A 19,296-nucleotide genomic window follows, 5' to 3' on the forward strand; every position below is an offset into this window, starting at 1 on the left:
TTTGCTTGTAGCAAGCTTTTAGCTGCTGCTTCTGATCAACTGGAGCAAACACAAGGAGTCTCGGGAGCGAGTTCCTGTAACCCACCCATGTTTTGTTCTGTGATGTTTCTTACTCTTAAGAATATTATTCCTTTGCAATGCCCTTTGAGAAACCTGACTATTAAACTATTGGGAAAAAGTTTTACTAAATATGTGGAGGGGAGTAAGTTAAATGTTAGGAAAACAGAACACGAACATAGGGACAAGGGAATCACAGAGAAAGATGACGTAAGATAATGTAAGAGGGGAAGCAAAGAGTAACTTTATTGCAGAATTATCTGGTAGCTGCAATCCAAAAAGCAGCTACTGTGGAAGGAAAAACAAGCATGATTTTGGTTATATATTTATTCTTTCCTGAGATTTTCAACAGCATGACTTAGCAAGTATATGCTGGCTCTTCAGATAGTTCTGAAGAGGTTTGAATAGTACACTTTCAAGTCAGAAAGATTTAAAGCTGAGCCATTATGGTTCAATTATGGTTTTTAGAGGATATAAAATTACATTGCTGAGTCAAAAGAAACCATTTTTGCTCTCATCTATTTTAGGCTGGAGGAGGAAGCGTTAGACTTTCAAATTATTTTAATCTGGAAAATTTTGATTAAAATTCAGAAGGAGCTTGCACATTTTTAGTTGGTGTTAACACAGTCACAGTAATACAGGACTGAAAATTTCTTTTTATCTGGAAACCCATTCTATGGAGGAGGCAAGATGAAGTTTCAGAAGATTTAAGGCATGATGTTCTGCTCTTCAAAATATGTTCTTCACTTGTTCTTACACATTTTGTTTCTTTAGAAGTCAATACTCTTTCCATCTATTAAAACAAGCTGCAATGGTTTTCCTTCTTTGCCCTTTTTTTTCTTTTTTTTTTTTTTTTTTTTTCTTTTTTTGTCTTCGATTAATGTATGGCACAAAAGAATTGAACAGAATGGTTGCATATTGACACCTAAATATGTTTATACTTGAAAGCACAGTATTTAAAGTACTCAATCATGTGGGTCTGTCTAGATAAAGGAAGAACTCAGTCATAGCATAAAAGGTTTTAGGATTACGTGTTTAACATTCCTCACATAAATACATCAAAGCTCAAGTATTTCAAGAGCAACCCAAGTTTTTTATGCCTCTACAGGTTGACGGATCTGAAGCAAAAACAGTGTGCCACCACTCCATTTGATTTTGTGGTTTGTTTTGGTTGTGTTTTTTTTTTTTTTGTTACAGAAAGGATATTTGAGAGGAAAAAAGGTCTGAATAGTGATGCAAGTTACCTTGAGCATTAGCTAGATGGCACTGAAACACACTTGTGTTGCTGTATTGAAGTGACTTCTTTGGAGCAGTCTTTGTTAAATGAAATTTCAGGAACAGTGTGTTTCTTAGCTGCTTCTTTTCCTTTTCTAACCGTACATAAATATCTGTAAGTCTTCATCTGTTGTTGTCTTTTTTTCTTTAAAGCATGCTAATGATTGTACAAACCTGTTCATGCTGACTATGTTGTCACATGAGATAAACTGCTGAATTTTTTGCAATACATATTACATTTTTTATTTATTTTCAGACTTTGAAAGTCCGTATTTTAACATACAAAATATACCGTTTTCTTTCTCAATGATCTGTAAAATAACCTTTTTCAGGCTACAGCTTTAGAAGGACAGCATGCTTAACATTAATGACATTTTAAAATACAAATTCTGCATGAATTGCAATTCTGGGATAACAGAGAAAAATTACTTTCCAAGAAGTTAGCAAATGTTGTAGCAATACCAGCTGCATCATCAGAAAAGGTTAGATACTGCTGTTGGGGGTCCACTGCTGTCTGACTTTAAAAATATTTAGGAAATACTCAAGAGACAGGTGACTTGGCATAAAATACTACTTTTGGATAGCTTCAGGGTAAAAATGAACAAACTGTAGCATTTGAAAAGCAAAACTCAGGCACTTTGTCCTCATATGTGCTTCTTTCCCAGAAAGAACTTTTTCCTTTAAAATCCTTAGACATCCTGCATTATTCTCAACTGGAGTGAATTAAAGAACCTTATTGTAAATTGCTGCTTTCTCAACACCCACGTCATCATTGAGTTGCCACATTTGTCACTTGCATTTTTAGAACTAATCTCCTGATATGCTGAACTGCTTGTAAACAAAGAGGTATCTAGGTAAAGATCTTTCTAGTTGTACCTTTTTTTTTTCTTTTTTTTTTTTGTGAAATTTGATTTTTTCACAGCTGAATTTGTTACCAGATTCCTATCTTCAAAGGAAATTGTTAAAAAGCAATAACTGAATCTGGTGAGGAAGCGGCAAGCTGTGAGCAAGTGTGTGTAACATCCTACACGCTTGTGTTGCAGCCCTGGGCTATACCCTTGCTTAGATCCTAGGCAAAGACAGCCAAGCTTTCTGAGCCCTCTTTTTAATCTCTTCTCCACCCAGTGTGGAGCCAAATTTCCTCCCAAGTTGGTTTTGCTTCTGGCCTTAGAGAAGTTCTAGATTTTTTGCTGTTAGTAGCAAAATGTTTTATGTTGGTTGATCTTTTCCATTTGGAAAAATCAAAGCTAATGCAAAGAGAAATTGCCCTTTTATTCAATGAGATTTCCTTCTGTCGGGATCAGTGACATTTTTTAGAGCAAAGGTGAACCTCCATATGCAAAGAAAAATTTATTGACAGTACTTCCAGGAAGGTACTTCATGCAGTTCCAATTGGTGTGTCAGTTTTCTCAGCATTTTAAGCCTTACATTCTTAGGCCAGTGAGGCTGTCTCAGACAGACCTCTGAGGTACATCCTGTCTGGATGTTTTCCTTAAAGAGAATACACCAAGAATCTTTAAACCATTTGTATATATATATATTTAATATAAATACTAAAATCCGGCAGAATGTCATGAAAGAGAGAGAGAATGGATTTGCTGGGTGATGTATACTGAAATAGTTATGTTTGGAAACAGGTTTTGTCCTTGCCTACTTTTGTCCTCGCCAGGGCAAGGCTTTTTATTTTTCCCTTGTTTATGTGGATCTTTGTGGTCTCCTGAAGGTCTCCAGAAATATTTGCCTTTTGTCTCTGAGATCTGGTGCCCTACTTCTCTCAAGTCTGCTGTTTTCATGCTCATGGCTCATTGCCTCCCGCAGCTTTCCCTTTTGTCCCCTGCACTGCAGCAGCTTTTCCCAGTTCTGTGCTCTCTGAGAGCTGTCTCCTCCTTCCCAACATCCCGCTTGAACCAGTGCCTGGCTGCCCGGTAAGACAAGCAGTCAGCCCAATGCTCTTCTGACAAGCCACAGCCCTTTAGCAAAACATACACATACTGTAAACTGTGAGCAACGAATTACACACTTTTAACATCTGTCCCAGTGAGAATCTCAGCTTTCACAGAAAAAAACAAAACCAAACCAATACACATAGTCCTTATGGTTTTGGCCAGTGTTTAGGAATGTAAACCTTTTTAATCTGGGATTTCAGAAAGCACATAGCAAAAATTAAGATTAAGTGGGTTTTCTAGCCTTCCAGTTATTTCTGTGATAAGGTTCAAAGGCTGCCTGTGGGTTTGACAGGAGTGAGGTCAGCCCCAGCTGTTAATGTTCCTGTCCGAAGGAGCTCTGTAGGTGGTAGGAGGTGTTCATAATTTAACTGTTGGTTTAAATCCCCCTTCATTTATACTTGTAGTATGTGGAAAGTATGCCAACCTTTCACACAAAGACTTCAGCCAAGATGCAAAGGACAAAGTAGGGACAGAGCTGATTTTAAACTACCACATTTGCCCAAGTCCAAAAGGTGAGGAGGCTTCATGTCCTGTTCATCTGTCATCTGCAGTTGGACAGGGTCCCTGAACACCATTCTGAAGTCCTTAAGCAACTGCTTTCAGGCATACACTGGGAAGTTTATGTGTAGAGCACTTGTAAAGCCTGTCCAGGACTGCAAATACCACCCATCTTTACTTCTGTGCCATCAGGATTTCAGAGTGTTTTGCTCCATTTGTGCTGTAGCACACTATGGCTGCCATATGTACTATGAGTTCTGAGCAATGAGTATGTGCTCAAATAAATAGGAAATTAATTAATTAATGAGATACCAGAGCTCAGGTCTCCTCCAAAACAAAGGACTCAAGTCATGCTTAGTCATGCTTACTCATGCTTGTTGTTGTCAATTGGGAACCTAATCATTGCATTGTTTTCTAAGAAAAGGTCCAACTGTCTAAATCTTCCATTTACAAACTTGCGACTGGAGTAAGGTTTCTAAGTAACTATATTTGGCATTTTTTAGAGACTAGACTAGACATTACTTTGCTCAGAGCATCCGTTTCTGTAGAGTCCATGATTAAGGTATTTTGTTTTCAGAGATTTAAGAGCTTGAAATTTATAAGCCAGTAGGTGATTAAAAATGGAATCACTGGAGTTTTCAGCACTGTGATGTTTTTATAAGTTTCATAATTTACATAGTTTTAATATTAGAAACATTAATATTAGAAATAACCTCAGACAAATAACCCAGCAATATGGAAACATTTTGTTTCATAGACACATAAATCTTTGCCGTTTAGTTCATACTTAGTTATGTGAATTGTGGAAGATGTAATTTTTAATAACTGGAAAAATGTCAAGGATGCTTCAGAGGGACTCCTGAAAAATTCAGCAGTTGTCATTTCTGTCCCTGCATGTATTTTGGTTAATGATTTTTATGTTCTTGTGCAGACAAGAAGGAATTTTAATGAAACTTGCAGGTATGCAATTTATAAATGTTAGCCTTTTCAGTCAAATTTTTCATCAGTGAAATTAATATTGCTAGCCAGATAAATCCATAATGTGTGAGTACTTGTAGTCTTTAAAGGTTATCCTCATTTTTTTTCTAAGCAAGGTCAAAAAGTGTATTTGCTGCATTGACTGGCAAAGCTGAGAAGCGTGTAAATGATTAACAGCTTCTGACTTTTCTGCAGCCTAGTTGTTGTCTTGAAAATCAATTGAGTGGGGTCAGTCCCTTTCTGTGACATCTCAGGACACATAATGCCAAAAAATCCTGAGTAGTTGGCCATGCTGAGTCCTCTTGAGCCAGAATTCTCTGTGGAAAAGGAAGTTCAGAATTAATTACATGGAAAGTAGTCATGTCCTCATTAGGCAATTGGAAAAAGAAAGAACAGAATATAAACTATTAATACGCCAAAAAATTTTTGTGGCACAGTGTTTTCCCCACCCACAAAGCAAGATGCATATAAATAATACATGTATGTGTGTGTATATAATGTGCACTGTTGAGTTTTGGCATTTTAGGACAAATTACAGTAGTCCTCTTTATGTCCTGCTCTCATTTACTCCTAGATCTCTTAAAGTCCCCTCTGGAACCACTTCTTTAGTGACTGTGCAGGTTTATTGCTTAGTAGGTGGAGAGGAGCTGGCTGTGGAACTGGCAGTAGTAGGATTTCATCATGTTAAGTGCTGTGATTACTTCTTTTGTACCCACTCAGAATAGGCAGAGTTTGGGTCTATTTTAAAAGACTGGGACCTAGCCAAACTGCAATTGCTGGCAACGACTCTGATAGCAGGTATCTGCAAGTTCAAAGACATAGAGAAGGAAGAAAACAGAAGAAAGAGGAGTCACAGAAGAGGGTTTCAAGCTCAGAAAGTTTTTCTGTTCCCAGGTTCATATTTATTTCAGTCTCTTTTCTTTCACTTTGTGATTTATTTTGCATAGCTCTGTTACTGAAGATTTTAATTGCACCCTTCCCTTCCATTAAAAAAAAAAATAATAAAAAAATTACACTTTTCTGTTTGGGAAGGGAAAGGATAAAAACTTGAGTATCACCTTATTTTAACCCATAACTGTTCTCCTGTCTGTGTTTTCACTCTTCACTTGCTTTAGGATCTTTGGTTCTCTTTTAGATTATCGATTTTTCTTACTTGTGAGATTTCCTTCCATTTCCATTTTACAGCTTTTTGCCATGTATCTTCCCCTCACTAAAGCAAAAACAGGTGTCTGAAATTTCCCTATTCAAAATTATTTTATTTTAAAGGAAAGAGAATTCTGCCTGTTCTGTGTGAGGGAAGAATTTCATAGAAGTGCTGCATGTTAAGAAGAGAAGAAATTCCTTGTGCCTTTGCATTGTTAAGAGCCTCAATTCTGATTTGCACACTTAAGCTGAAAACTATGCAGTGATTAAGAGACACTTTTTCATAGCTAAAATTACCTTCACTTCTCTAGGCTTTTTTCTTTCTTCATAGCAAACAGCAGTAGTATAATTGTCACAATGATGGTAAAATATATAACAAACTTTATCGGAAGGGGTTTTTTTTTGAGTGATTTTAGTATAGATATTCCTTCCATGAGGGAGAGATGGAGAAGGTTTCAGAGGGAGTCTTAAGATGCTTGTGATAGGAGAATGATGAGCTCATGATGGATCTGTGGGTTGGGCAGATGGTTTGAAGCACAGATAAAACACTAGCAGCCAAGTTCCTCTTGCTATCTGAAGATTATCAAAGGGCTGAAGATGTGCATGCTTCCAAGGGACAAGGAAATATGTCACACAACTTTATGCAAGACTAAGGAGTTTGGACCTTTGCTAGCATGCAGTGTAGGTAATTTATGTGCTGGCCTTGAAAACAAGCAACTTATGTAGAAGGGACATTCTTAAGGCTGCCAGGTGGGAGGGAATTTTGTGTCCATGTAATCCTTCTTTTTTCATGATGGCTCAAGGACTTCTTGTTTTAATGTAAGCTATGTATCTTATATTTAGGGGAACTTTGGATTTTTTCAAGACTTAGAAAAATGAAATATTATTCCTTAAGGTATAGTACTTGTAGCTACTCTCATGTAACTTATGACGTTACATGTGTGTTTGCTGAGGAAGCAGGGATGTGTGTGTTCTGCTGCAATGCATGACAAGAGTGCAGGTGTCCTGGTTATGTTCTTAGAAGTCATGGTTTGTTAGGCAGAATTCCTAAAGTAGCACTGCTATCTAAATTTGCAAATTATGAAGAAGCTACAGTCTAAGTTTACTAGCTAGAAAAGAAATGTGATTTGAGTGTTAGTCCTGTTATGCCTGCATTTTGATTTTAAGAAATCTGGTGTACCCTGCTCCATTGTCTTCTCACCTTCCACTGCTGTCCTTCATTAGCAAGCTCAATAATGTAACCTGGAAACTAGAGGATTAATTTCTAACATGAAGAATCCTTACATCCCCATCTCACGCATGAAGATTATGGCATATGGGTTACTGAATTAATATTATTTTTTTAATAATTAATGGGGGTGGATGTAGGTTTGATCTGCACTTGAAGTAACAGGAGGTCTCCAGTTTCTGTGTAATTGAATTTGAGGCATTAGCACCCTTAGTGCTCCCCTGAAGGGGAGAGTACTGTGAGGTGGCAGGTAACTGCCACAGGCTTCTACTGAATCTGTTGAGGAAAGTTACTTTTCTGCTCTTCTGTTGCTGCTTTGCCAGACAGTGTCTTGTTTCAGGGCACAGTTTATTTCTTGTTTGCAGCATGGGGTTCTTGACCTTAGGGAACCCAGTTTAGTTCACTAGACCTTGCTAACTTTTTGATACTGAATTACATCTTTTTGCTAGTCTCTACAAGTCTGTGTTTTACATTTGAAAGCTCTTATTAAAAACAAATGAAAAACTCAATATAGGAACAACTTTTAGAATTTTTATTTTGATGGTCTTACTGTAGCAGAAATGTTCAGTGATGTGAGTGTCTGCATAATGTGACACATCCTCTTCCAAATCCTGCCTTTTTTGAATTCTTGAAGAAATCCCACACTCATTAAATAGCTTTCTATTATGATAACTTGGAGAGAGAACTGCTGTACTATGGCCTTCCTACTGAGCTGAGTCTCATTATAAGTCATCTCTTTATGGCTCCAAAGTCATGCGCTTCCAAACTTCACTCGTTAATGAGACTGGAATGAATTTCGTCATGACTGGCTGTTTGCACTGGAACCCTGTTCTGGAAGGACTGTTATCATTACTTCCTCGGTGCCTGAAACATGTTTGCAGTGCATTCGACCTACAGTCCAGGAACTGATAAGGAAGGTTTTGTGCGTGCATGTGTGTGTGTGAACATAGATGAGTATGTGTAGGCAAAATTATTTCCATTTGCAACATTTATATTTATTCCTCCTTTTGTCCAAAATGCCAGGAAACTTATTTAAAATGAATGTTCTGATAATGATACTGAATGTCTTTAAGAAAAACAAACAAAATTCTTAGTTTACTCTAAAAGAATGTATAGTTTTTCATTTCCTTCAGAGAAGCTGGAGTATTTTAAAGCTTAATTGATTTGACCACAGATCGTTACCTAGTGGGAAATATTAAAGATCTTATTTTAAGCTGAACAGGATAACTTTGCAGGCTTTCAAGACAGTTTAGTGTAATAGATTAAGGGGCTTCAGCACAGCTCTTACAGTACCAGTAACTGGCCTCTTCCAACCACTGATAGTTCAATTGAGAAGTACCTTGATATTGGTTCACAGGAGATTGCCAACTGACTCATTTCTTCACATTAGCTTAATGGAGAGTAATGACATGCCATGACAGGAAGTAAGTTTTGTCATCTATATTCTGCTTCACCATTTTTCATCTCTTTATTTAGATTATTAAGTATTTGGCTTTGTATTTCTGAGGTCAGTAATTTCTTTACCTTTAACTCTCTTTGTCTCTGGATCAGACCCTAGTAATGCAGTTGTGTTTTTAAATGGGCTATGCTTAAATATCCTTTTAAATACCCCTTAAAAAGGTATGAGCTCATCATTCTCCTGTCACAAGCATCTTAGGTAGACTAAGGGTATAAAAATATTTTAATTATTTTATTAATATTTCATGTGTAGGAAGACAAGGTAGAGAGCATGCTATTCAAGGTATTCTATTTTTTTTATCAGAAGCACTTTTGAGGAAATTTTCTATTGAAAAATTTGCAGTTTTTATTATTGGTTAAGTATTCTTATATTTGTGCATTTCTATTCCTGTGGTATCTTTGGAGCAGTCTTTGCTATCACTGGGTAGTAATTACTTACGTAGCTAGCCAGTGCTATTTGCTACAAAATGTTTAATTTATTCTCTCTATTCATTTTCTAATAGGTATTCATTCCCATGACTATTTAGTATATTCCATAGGGAATTAATACAAAAAAAGTTCCCCAGTAATTAACGTAGGACATAGCAAGCTCTCTCTTCTGCAGTTTAGTCTTTGAGCACAACCAATTCTAGAAGAGACTAGCTTGATCTAATAAAAAGATACAGAAATGAAATTGTCATTAAAATGTTAATTTTCCCAGTTTTGCTTCTTTGAAATTGCAGTACTTACTAGTCAGGTTTTAGAAAGTTCTTTTATGAGTTTGTGATTTGTTTGCTGTCCTCTCCAATGTGTTCTTCAAACACCCAAGCTTATATTTCACTATTATTGCCCATGCTTCATAGCCACCTGGTTAGCTACATGGGAGGCAAGCCTAGGTTAGATGACAAAGGAGGCATGTAGATGCCTTTCAGATTATTTGTCAGTATTCTCAAAACCCAAGCTTTTCATTAGTGGTGGTGACCTACTATGTGTTAGCATTCTCTCTGAATTAGCTTTCTGCTGCTGTTGGCTGTGACTTTCAATCTTGAAGGTATGTAGTTCTCACTGTAAATCACTTTTCTGAAGGCTTTTTAAGACTGAATAAGTCACTGCTGTGTTGCCTTTAGCTTCTCCGGTTTTTTGTGCTTCCCATTGTTTGAAACATGATACTAATATAGTGTAGAGTAAGTAGAAAGAGATTGCATCCACACCATAGGAGATGTACTTTAGGCTGTTATTTATAATAAGCACTGCATCTGAAATAAATGACTAGCAAGTGCTTGATACGGTGAAATTTATTCTTACTTCTAAAGGTACTGACTTCAAGCAGAATAGTTACGCTACTTGTGTGTTTTGGCCATCCTCTTGTACCACCTTATATAGAAATGTATTTCATGGGTGGATGGGTATAGAAGGGGGATGGGATTTTTAAAAAATACTATTCTTTAAATCACAAAATAGCCTGTATTCAGTTTGTCACACAAATAGCTTCTGAGTCACTTCACATTTTTTCCCTGTCTTCCTGAACCAATAGATCGGAAAATAAAGTATCAGTGCCGAAACCAGCTTGAGATGTATTTTTTCTAAAGGATGTAAGTGATTGCTTGTATAGATCTTAAATCTTTCTCCATAATATGCAATGCCTTCTGAGTTGAATAGCGGGCTCTGCATTTCACATGGACCTTCAATATTATCTCTTTGAAAATGTTGTAGGTGTTAAAGCTTTACTTACTAGAAGAATTACAATTAATGTATTTTCTTTGTTATCAGTATAATTTCAAGATAACTTTGCTGCATGTTTTTTTTCTCTATTTTAAAGGTACAAAAAAACGAAACTAAACACCTCATTTTCTATCAGTTGACAAAGGGAAGAACAAAAAAGCCATGTGAAATGCTGCTTGTTATCCACTGTGGAAACTGACTTCCATAGCTTTTTGGGCCTCCAGCCGATGGATTCCTGTTGTACCTAGATTAGTTGTTCTGTCAAAACTAGAGCAAACTTAGTATTTATCCAGTGTACAGAAACTGATTATTGATGACTTCCTTCTGCTGGATTGACAAAGTTGCTTAGTCATTGCCAGAGGCTTAAACTTGGATTGAATTACATTTTTGCTTATGAAATCCATTTCTATCTGCATTCATCACTTATGAGTGTGTGTCTATTTACACTCTTGCAGAGTGTGTTTTTCTCTCATCACATATTAAACTGGCTCTTAGGGTTTAATTTTCTTTTATTGCTATCTTATTAATGTAATAAACTTATGAAATGTAGTAATTTTTGGTGATAGCTTTACAGGTAGGATTGCAGTATGTGCTTTTAAGAGCCATTTTATGCTTTGCTGCTTTTTGCTGAAGCACGTCTGTATGTTGTACAGAAGAGCAGAGCAAGCTTTCCTTTACAAGAAAATACAGTTATCTGTCCACTCAAGTGAGCAGACCTTCAGTAAGCTGCCAACACTTTGTACATAATGAGTAGTTCAAATGCATTGTCAGGTCAGATTTACGTGGTACGGGGCAGAAGATACAAATGACATGGTGGGCCTCAGCCTTGGGTACTAATTTTCAGGTGTATTCCTTACTCACAAGTAAGGAACTCACAACAACCTGGCTATACAACAGGTATAGGCTTTGCCTTCCTGGCAGGACCTGGGCAATGTCTTGTTTCTCCTCAGGGCACTGCAGGCCTAGTCCTGAGCTGTGCTGCCTTCCTACTCCATGCCACTCATCTCTGAGACTGTCCTGCTTCCTTGTAGCTCACACAGCAGAGGTGAACTGATGCTGTTTCACACAGCTGGAGTTTTTCCTTGGTTCCCTTTGAACTTATATTAATTGCTCTGTCATGTCGTGCAGTTGTGTGTGCTAGCTGGGTTTCTTAACACGTTGATAATAAAAAGTTATAAAAATTTCAAGCAAGTTTTTTTTTCTCATTAAGTGTGCTGTTAGCTTTTTTGCAGTCTTAGTTCAATTACTTACTTTTATTATTTTTTTCCTTAACATCTTTTTTGTCTTGAATGTTATCAAGAAGTTATAACATTATAGTGCTGACTTTTTGAGTCAATATTGCTGTTAATGTTCTCAGTGGGTGATTTGAATTGTCGCCGTTAACTGGTGTAGTTGCAGATGTCAGTGGCACTATTCTACTAACCAAAAACCTTGGGTTTTTTATTTGTATTATTGTTATTATTATAGCAAATAGAAACAAATATATATGGGTTTTGATGTTGCACTAAAGCTCTCAACACAAACGATCTGTCTTTTTGTGTACTTTATTTTTTAATTGTCATGTATGCATATATCTGGGAGTTGAAATAAGCTTATGGGGAAGTCAAGAAGGGCAGAAGATGGAATAAGAAAAAAATGTGTTTTTTGCATTATGGTGGACAGGTTAGAAATGGTTCATTGACCCCTCTTAAATTGTTTTTTATTAATGTTTTCTTTGCAGTTTTTTTTCTATTTTGGTTGTTTTTTTAACTTTACAGAAGCATTTATACACAATACATTTAAGAGATGTGCTGTAAGATGATGCAGTGTGTTAAGGGAAGAGGTGGGCAGCAATTAGCATTAAATTGATGGAAGGATGAATAGTGCAAACCATCAGTGTATATGATTGAGAGCTTTTTTGTTAGAGAAACAGCAGAGATTTACACTGGAGCAACTGGCAGCAACTGGAAGTGAAAACAAAATATGTTGGTTTGTAAGAGGTGGATTTAGGAAACGTTCAGAAGGTGCTAATGTGACTGGGGAAACAAAATGTCAGGATCATCTTAACTATTTTTTTTGCCTAGGTATGAAGGAAGTGAAGCAAATGTTAAGACAAAATATGATTGCAGGAAACTCTGGTACTTCATGCAGGAATGACCAGAGCATGGATGGATTATACTTCTAAAGGTCACAAACAGAAAACATTGCTACAAAACGTATGCTTTTTCATGTAGGAATGCTGATGATACTGTTACGGTAGTCACAGGAAGTTATGCCTAGAAGTTACCTTAGGATTCCACACAGTGCATCATACTGTCCCTAAAACAGTACTGACAATACTTCTGTCTTTTCCCACATTACACATTTGATTTAGTCTTAGCAGCAGAAAGCCATGGAGCCAACCTCCATTGCAAATTTTTTTCAGCACATCCCTACCTTGAGCAATGGGAATCATCTCCTGATAACTAACCTTATATCTTTCTTGAACCGAAGCTTATGAATATAGACAACAGATTGTTCTTTTCCTCTTTTCAGCTGTTATTTATGTACTAGAAGGCAGCTGGCAGACTTAAGTAGCTTATGTTCTTCAATTTTCCTTATGGGACATGTTTTTCTAGATCACTAATCAGTCTTGTTCCACTTTTCTGACCTCTCTCCTTTTCTTTCATTTATTTATGTGAAGTTCTGTGAAGAAATTTCTTATGAAAGTTCTGAGTTGAACCAGGCACTTTTAGGATTTACTAGTATTGAGAAGAGTGGAAGGATTACTTCACATATCATAAAGGATGTGCTTTCATCTATAGGCTCAGTAGTGTTTACCTTTTTAGCAGTGGCTTAAGAGAGTTGCTTGTGATGATAATCCCTGATACTTCTCTGAAGATGAGCCAGCTGCTTATTTTAAGCCTCATACTTGTGTAGCTTTAAGCAGTTAGAGTTGTCCCTGCCCTAATACGAGATTATTTTTCTGAACTTTTCTCTGTGTTTTTCAAGATCATTTTGAATTCTGGTTCTGCCTTCCAACCACCTGCATGTTCAGTGAGCTCTCAGCATTTCAGCTAGTGCTGAAAGTGCAGCAACCCTTCCTTCACTGGAAAACCTCTCAAATGAGGTGACACTTGTCAAATTAAATACAGGTATGACTGTTGGACCTGTCGACCTCTGTGTTGGTAACAGCAATAGTGAACAGCATTCCTGAGTATTGCAGGAGTTCAGGAATGTCTTTTGGTCCCAGTGGCCTTGTAACCTCCTGTGTAATGTTCTTTCTGCTGCATATAGCCCTGGGTAGATATCCACAGCATCACCATTGTCACACTCCATTTTACTGGGTAGGCTTTTCTTCAGAGTGAGCCTTCTCTGTTGCACTGATCACACTCTCAGTTTTAGCAAGCTAATGTAGTCCCCTCTGCTCTTGTACTACCTCTATTCATTGATATAGTTGCTGCTCTTAATGCAATTTCTCTTTTCCCCTGTAGAATTTACAGATATTTTTCCAGCTGAGAGGTTAGAGTTTGCGGTTCTCTTTCTCTCTCTCTCTCTCTCTCTTTATCTCTCCCCTTCTCCCTCCACGTACAGTGTGGGTGGGTCATGCAGATGGATTTTAGTCAGGAGATTAAAAAGGTTTCTGTAGTCACAGACACTAACATTGCAGTGGTGGTATTTGACTGTTAGCAAGCAGCAGAGATGTTAAATCTGATCTAAATCAATGCTCTTTTTTTTTCCCCCAGATGAAAATGACTGCTTCTGAAAAGTTAGAGGATTTATGAGAGTGTCAAAACATATGGCAGATGGGCTGGATTAGGAGTCATGAGTATAGTAATCCAAATCCTTTCTGCCAACCATTACAGAGGATCTCTTCCTGCTGTTGATCTACACTAAATGTACACAGCCAGAGGAGCACAAGCTGTCAGGAAGCTCAGGAGAAGAGTTTCTGGTGAAAGTGCTTGTCTGACCAGAGTTCATTTTGAAAGAGCTGTCTTTGCAGGCAAAAGTCTACTGAGGATTGTATTATTTAATTTTAGTAAGTTGCTGTAACCAGTTATGGTTGTTTCTATGCCTTTTTGTTTGCTAGACAAAGCTTAGGAAAAAAGTAAAACCAAAATGTGAGCTAAACCTTTCTAATTATCTCTGACTATATTAGTATAGAGGGATAAAAGCTGTGCAAAAGTAATGAATGTTGAGAGAAAAAAAGGGGGCTGAGTTTGTCATTCCCCTTCTGATCCAGCACTATTTATGTCTGATTTAAAAAAAAAACCAACAACAAAAACAAAACAAAGGCATCCTGCTTGACATATTTTTAACAGAAGTTTAAGTGTTAGGGACAGTTTTAGTTTTGGTTTTAGACTGAGTCCAGAGGATCTTACCTGAATTCTGAAAAGTCACGATGGAATGTCAGCATTACACAGGTTATTGATAGCTGTAGTTAACATGTAGTTAATTTTAAAAAAAAAAAAAAAAGTAAATATACTGGCTTTTGAGAAGATCATGTCTGTCATAATTTCTGAGGAAGGATGCAAACCATTTGTGTCTGAGGCAGCAAGAGGATATTTGCACTCCACTCCTGTAGTCAGTTAATTAAGCTAAAGAATCCACCAGAGGTCCTACTGTAGTTAACTAGTATTTTAGAGCATGATAAATTCATATGCTGGTGTAGAAGACTACCTACTCAGGTATCTCTGAGCTCCATAAGTGAATGCTTACATATTTCATTTGACACGGGTGAAAAATGTTTGGTTGTTGGCTTTTTTTGTTTGATTGGGTTTTGTTTGTTTGGTTGGTTTTTTGTTGGTGTTGTTTTTGTTGTTGTTAAAAAAAAGTTAAAGCATGAAACACAATACTGTGTATAGATATTTTGTATTCTGTGTAGAGGATAGTGTGAGGATCCAGACCTTGCAGATCTTAAATTTAAGCTTATAAGAGAGGCTGCAAGTAGTTACTCCTACAGTGAGTATGGGTTTGCTCCAAGGTACAGATTGTTTGCATTTCTGTGCAAGAGGCAATCTTTTCATTGTTACTGTTTTATGATGTATGCAGAAGATCTGAAAGTTTTAAACAGGTTTCGGTATTATCCATGAGTAATGGTATATCTACTCTCTCATGTTCTTGTCAAAGAACTTTTGTTGGGTGAACTTTCTGAGCATTTCATTGAAATGTGCATATTTGCATAGATTTTTAGAAGAGGGAGATTTTCTTCGAGTAAGTACTAATGAAATAACAAAGCAATCTAAGCAATCTCTAAAAGCTCACTTATCTGTTAATCAAGTTTCACTTGCTTAGTATTTGGGATGTCTTAATCTTTGGAGTGGTATATAGTCTTCTAGCAAAGACCTGCTCTGTATTTCTAATCAAACAAACAAAGCAACCAAAACTTCCATCTTTCTCTCTAAGCAGCCTCCTCCTTCAGCCTGCAGAAAGATGTATAAAAAAGAGCAAAAAGGGTCACATTTAGCATTTGAGAGTTGTTTGTATTCATGTGTGAAGGAAGGAGGTTTGAAAATAATTGAGCCAGAGGGGTGGGCAGAAAAAATTTCATGTAATAAAATATGACAGGAATGAAAGGGTAAGTTCAACCAGGGACATAAGGTTTTATAATATAGGTGTACATGGAAATCCATGAAAATCTGAATAATCTTTTTATATCAAATATAAACCTAGTTGGGAGTTTCAGTGATAACCAGTTTACACAGATTTATAACATTAAAAGCATTTAAACAGTCCTGGCAGGCAGGAATGAAATTGTATTGGAGATGAGTTTCAAAGTATTATTCAGCTTACAACTAAAAGTATGTTGTTACAGTAGCCTTTCCAGGGAATATATTAATCATAAAGTGTAGATGCGGGTTTTTATTGATTTATTAGCAAAAAAAATAGATTTTCCTGGATACAGAAATATACAAATGCTAATAAATCAAATTGGAATCAATATGGCAAAAGAAATGTATGGACTCAGACTTTACTTAATGTATAAAATGTGCCAGCATTTTTACGTGGTTGTGATACAAGTATGAAAACATTCTCATTATAAATCTGTTTGTTCCCTACTAATGTCTGCATCGACTTTTTCCATATTACCTCAAAATAGAATTAATTAATCTAACTGCCATTAAATATTTTAAACTTTCCAGGAAGAAACTCTATAGAAATGTGAAAAGGAATAAATTTCTTCATGAGATAAGCAGATAAATTTTGATGACTGGACCATGTCTTGTTACTGGAACGTCAGTAACTTAATGGTAGAAAACTATTTATAATTGACCTAAAATGGAGCAGCACAATCATCTCTGTTTCATGATGTCAAGCATGGAGTCCCCTCACTAAGGAGAAAAATGAGGTGTTTGAAAGAAATAAGATAAAACATTCCAGTGTGAGGTCCTGCTCCTGAATAACTGAGGAAACACTGAGTAACAATCCCAGGAATGTGTAGTGTGAGATGGAAAACACAGACCTAATAGAATGAAAAATGATTGACAAGTAATTCTTTGTCATAATGGAGGGAAAGATTACCAAAGTGCTTGTACTGTATCTGGAGCTATTTGGCAAACAGCTTTTATTTTCTTACAAAAGGCATCTGAGAAATTGTTATAAAAAATACATATATTTTAGCTTTTACAGATTCTTTTGCAGAGAAAGTATTCCAAAACAGTTTTCATTTAGGGTGCCCATGTAATTGAGAGCAGAACTTAAGCTCATCAGTCTTAGAAATAGGTGAGAAAATCTTGCTTCCTGATTCTCATCAGATGTGTTACATGTCTGCAAGCGTTTGAATAAGTGCTTTTAGATGCAGCTGGTGAGAACCCAACAAGCAGCTCCAGCTGGAAAATACTGAGTTATTCCATAAATAAGTGCTAGCATCATGATATGGGTAGGTGGAGGTGGCTGCATGCTTCACATAATATTATTCAGATGGATACGAAGATGTGAAAGGTTTTAGAACACGTATTTAATATGGTGGGCTTAAAGAAAAAAAGCAAAACCCAACATGTTGTTTGGCTGTGAGATGCAAAATGGAGACGGGCTTTCAGCAGTAGGCAGATCTGAAGGCTCCAAATAACCACTTTACTTAATGGGTAGGAACTGGAAGACATAAACATGGAATCTGTTTTCCTCTCTTGCCTTCCTGAAAAAATTATTTAATTCTCAGTGAAATGCCCTGGAGAGACTTTCATTAGGAAAAAGGGAGCTGGAATATTCTTTAAACTTTAAAGCTAGTAATGGCAAACTAGTGTTTTAGCCACTGCCAGGCAACCAAACGATTTGGGAGGTTATGTAGAAACTGTTACATGGTTCCATAAATTCCTCTAAAATATTTTTCAAAGAGTTACACAATTAAATCTGAAGCAGTCCTAAGATCTCTAAAGGCTTGACTCTGATACAGACTTAGAATCTTAGCAGCATAGAACTATTCAGGTTGGAAAAGACCCTTGGGATCACCAAGTCCAGCCATCATCCCTTCTCTACAAAGTTCTCCCCTAAACCATATCCACCAACACCACAGCCAAAAGACCCTTAAACACATCCAGGGATGGTGACTCAACCACCACCCTGGGCAGCCTATTCCAGTATCTAACCACTCTTTCTGTGAAAAAAATTGTTCCTAATGTCAAGTCTAAACTTCCTCTTTTGCAGCTTGAAGCCATTCCCTCTTGTTCTTTCACTAATTACCTGTGAATAGAGACCAGCACCAACCTCTCTACAATGTCCTTTCAGGTAGTTGTAGAGACTGATGAGATATCCCCTTAGCCTCCTCTTTCTCAAACTGAACATTCCCAGCTCCTTCAAGTGTTCTTGGTAAGATTTATTCTCTAGGCCCTTCAGCAGCTTTGTTGCCCCCTCTGAACTCCAGCACCTCAGTCTCTTGATACAGCTTAAATGAAAGAGCTCATTCTTTTAGTCTTATGTTCAAGAGCATACCCCAGATGTTCTCTCATCCAGATGTCATAGACCAAGTTCTACTTCTCAATTCCTTTTGGTTATAAATTAGAGAATGAAACACTTGGTGTTGATTTACGCTGATTAATTTTCTTTCTTTCTTTTTTTTTTTTTTTTTCAGAGAAAGAATTTGACCCTCTTCTTCAGCATTGGTTTATTGACCTCCTGGGGGACTGCACTGCTGGGTGTCCGCTTATACTGGATGGGCAACAAGCCCCCAAGTTTTTCCAATTCTGACAATCCAGCAGCTGACTCAGACAGTTTTCTCACACGTACGCTGACCTTCTTCTACCTGCCAACCAAGAACCTCTGGCTTTTGTTGTGCCCAGATACCCTCAGCTTTGACTGGTCTATGGATGCTGTGCCTCTTCTGAAAACGGTCAGTGACTGGAGGAATCTACACACTGTGGCCTTCTATGCTGGACTCCTCCTCCTTGCCTACTTTAGCTTGAAGGGCCCCAGCAATGAGAGAGAATGCAATGGGAAAACTGTAATGAACGGCAAGCAGAATGCTAATGGGCATAGCTGCCACTCAGAGATGGACTATAAGATGCTGGAGGTGAAGTCAAGCTTTGCATCAAAAGAAGAGAATGGCATAAAAAAGCATGAAATGCAGAAACTGCAGCTTCCTTCAACTGAGAACATTGTCATTCTGTCTCTGTCTTTGTTAATAGTGCCCTTTGTTCCTGCCACAAACCTATTTTTCTATGTTGGCTTTGTAATAGCAGAGCGTGTGCTGTATGTTCCTAGTATGGGCTTCTGCCTACTGGTTACAGTAGGTGTCAGGGCCCTTTATGTCAAAGTCCAAAAGCGGTTTCTGAAGAACTTGGTTTTTTGTTCCACTGCTGCATTAATTGTTTTCTATGGACTCAAGACTGTTGTCAGGAATGGGGACTGGCAAAATGAGGAGATGCTGTATAGGTCAGGAATACAAGTAAACCCTGCTAAAGGTAATTTTTTCTCTTTATGGTGAATGTCTTGTTTATTCCTATCTTTCTTTGCCTTTGAAGTATCTGATTTTATCAACTATATCCAAAGAGAATACTTCAGGAAATGCCCTTTTAAACTGCAGAACTATGTACAATAGTGAAAAATGGAGAAAAGCAG

The 19,296-nt window shown here is 37.2% G+C and overlaps 1 protein-coding gene across 1 annotated transcript in view; it reads left to right on the forward strand.

Annotated features, from left to right (window-relative positions):
* TMTC2 (transmembrane and tetratricopeptide repeat containing 2) overlaps nucleotides 1-19,296 on the forward strand; it is a 270,784-nt gene that overhangs the window by 145,525 nt on the left and 105,963 nt on the right. The window contains exon 3 of the mRNA XM_010008050.1: nucleotides 18,300-19,139. Coding sequence (XP_010006352.1) covers nucleotides 18,300-19,139 — 840 coding nt within the window. The remainder of the gene's footprint in view (nucleotides 1-18,299; nucleotides 19,140-19,296) is intronic.

This window comes from Chaetura pelagica, unplaced genomic scaffold (genome assembly GCF_000747805.2).
Source record: "Chaetura pelagica isolate M959 unplaced genomic scaffold, ChaPel_1.0 scaffold50, whole genome shotgun sequence".
Classification (NCBI taxonomy): Eukaryota; Metazoa; Chordata; class Aves; order Apodiformes; family Apodidae; genus Chaetura; species Chaetura pelagica.